The sequence below is a fragment of the Aegilops tauschii genome, chromosome 3 (genome assembly GCF_002575655.3).
Source record: "Aegilops tauschii subsp. strangulata cultivar AL8/78 chromosome 3, Aet v6.0, whole genome shotgun sequence".
NCBI classification, from domain to species: domain Eukaryota; kingdom Viridiplantae; phylum Streptophyta; class Magnoliopsida; order Poales; family Poaceae; genus Aegilops; species Aegilops tauschii.
Genome location: NC_053037.3, coordinates 606,212,503 through 606,214,278, shown reverse-complemented (window position 1 = coordinate 606,214,278; position 1,776 = coordinate 606,212,503). Strand labels below are relative to the sequence as shown.

Here is a 1,776-nt window from a genome sequence, read left to right as displayed (position 1 = left end):
AGAGAAAGTAGACTGGATGCCAATCGGCCAGTAGTGGGCCCACTGGGGCCAATCGGCCAGCAGTGGGCCGACTGGATCCAATCGGCCGGCTGTGGGCCGACTAGGGGCCAATCGGCCAGCAGTAGGCTGACTGGATCCAATCGGTCTGCAGTAGGCCAACTGGGTAATATTTTAAAAAAATATAATTACGGTGTTATATTTCTGAAATTTAATATAAAAAATGTATTATTTAAAAAAAATTAGCCCGCTCCTCTCCACCCTTTCTCCCCCAAATCCACGGCTTCGTCGCCGCCGTTAGCCACACGGCGAGCCGGTGGGAGTCGGCGGCGTGCTCGTGTTCTTTGTCGAGGACGTCGGCATCGGCAGCGCGGCCATGGAGCAGGAGGTCGCTGGTGGATCTATCACGCCGGAATGGGCGTCGCTTCCGCCGGATCTCGTCCGGCTCGTTGCCGACTGCGTCCTCTCCACCAGCGGCGTCGACGGGTACGTGGCCATGAGGGCCGTCTGCCCCAGCTGGCGCTCTGCCGTCGCCAAGCCATCTCCGCACGCCGCGGTCGCCAACCTCCGTTTCCGCCCACGGCAGTGGGTCTTGCTCAACGGGGCAGACGACGACCAAGGCCGGCCCCTCTTCCTCAACATCACCACGGGGCGCTTCCGCCGCCTGCGCATCCCGGTGCTGCGTGACTACATCTTCGTCGGTGCGTCCGACGGTCTCTTGGTCCTCGGGGACAGTGAGCCCCCGCATGCCGCTCGTCTCCTCAACCCATTGACCGGTGACATGCTTCCCTTTGCGGCGCCCATATATCCTGAAGCTTGGGTGGAGAAGGCAGTCGCTGGGACTGAACCAACCATCATCTTCTCTCTCCCACCGGTCCGTTTCTCGTTTTATTGTCCTTTGAAGCGAGGTTGGGAAGACGCGGTTTACTCTGCTGATCCCACGGGCCAGTTACGTGTGGTGAAGTTTCACGATGCTGCTTCGGACGATCTAGGCTTGTTCTTCCTTCGGAGCATGGTCACCTATGCAGGCAATGTTTATGTGCTCAGTTCTGGAGGAACTTTATGCAAGATCGTTTGGACCGGTAGCCACTGGTATGGGGAGCGAATATTGGAGATTGGCAGGGACGACACTGGTACTCTCCTGGAGTGTGCTGGTAAATTGCTGCTTGTGAGAAAGGACTCCGAAATCACTGAAGTTTTCAGTGTGGATGTCGAGCGGAAGGTGCTTGAACCAATCAAAAATATCGGCAACAGTGCGCTCTTCCTGAATTATAGCAAGTGGATGGTAGTTGATGCAGATAAGCTTCCTTCCATTGACGGCAACTGCATTTATAGCGCTGATGCTGGACACCAATTTGATAGCATGTACGTGAGATATGAGTCATATGACCTCAGCGACGGCAAGAGGAAATACGTCAACTGCCCTCAGGTTCCTCGAGATGTTTGTGGAGCTGAAAGCGGTACAATATATGAAGGACCTTTGAGCCTTCCTCAGGTGCTTCTCACTCCCTATCCAGAAGTGAAGGCTCAAGTAGATCGGTTCCACCAAACCTAACCCGTAGGCCTTAAGTATCTCATGACTTGCTTGACCTCAAATATCATGCTGCTACCTCCATGAAAAGGACTTGACTGCAGAATGCCAAGATGCTGGATTTGTTGTTTGCTGGGCACAAGTTGCTGCAGCTTCTGGCTGGTCTCTTGGGGTGGTGTTGCACCTGTAGAATTGCTGAAGACTTGGTGGCATTATGTCTGTTTTGTCTCTTCATCCAATGGTGTAAT

The 1,776-nt window shown here is 54.1% G+C and overlaps 1 protein-coding gene across 1 annotated transcript; it reads left to right on the top strand.

Moving 5' to 3' along the window:
• The first annotated feature begins 373 nt into the window (after positions 1–373).
• On the top strand, positions 374–1,552 carry LOC141020822 (uncharacterized). Its single transcript, XM_073495767.1, has one exon. The coding sequence runs from the start codon at positions 374–376 to the stop codon at positions 1,550–1,552; it is 1,179 nt and encodes a 392-aa protein (XP_073351868.1).
• The last annotated feature ends 224 nt before the right edge of the window (positions 1,553–1,776 follow it).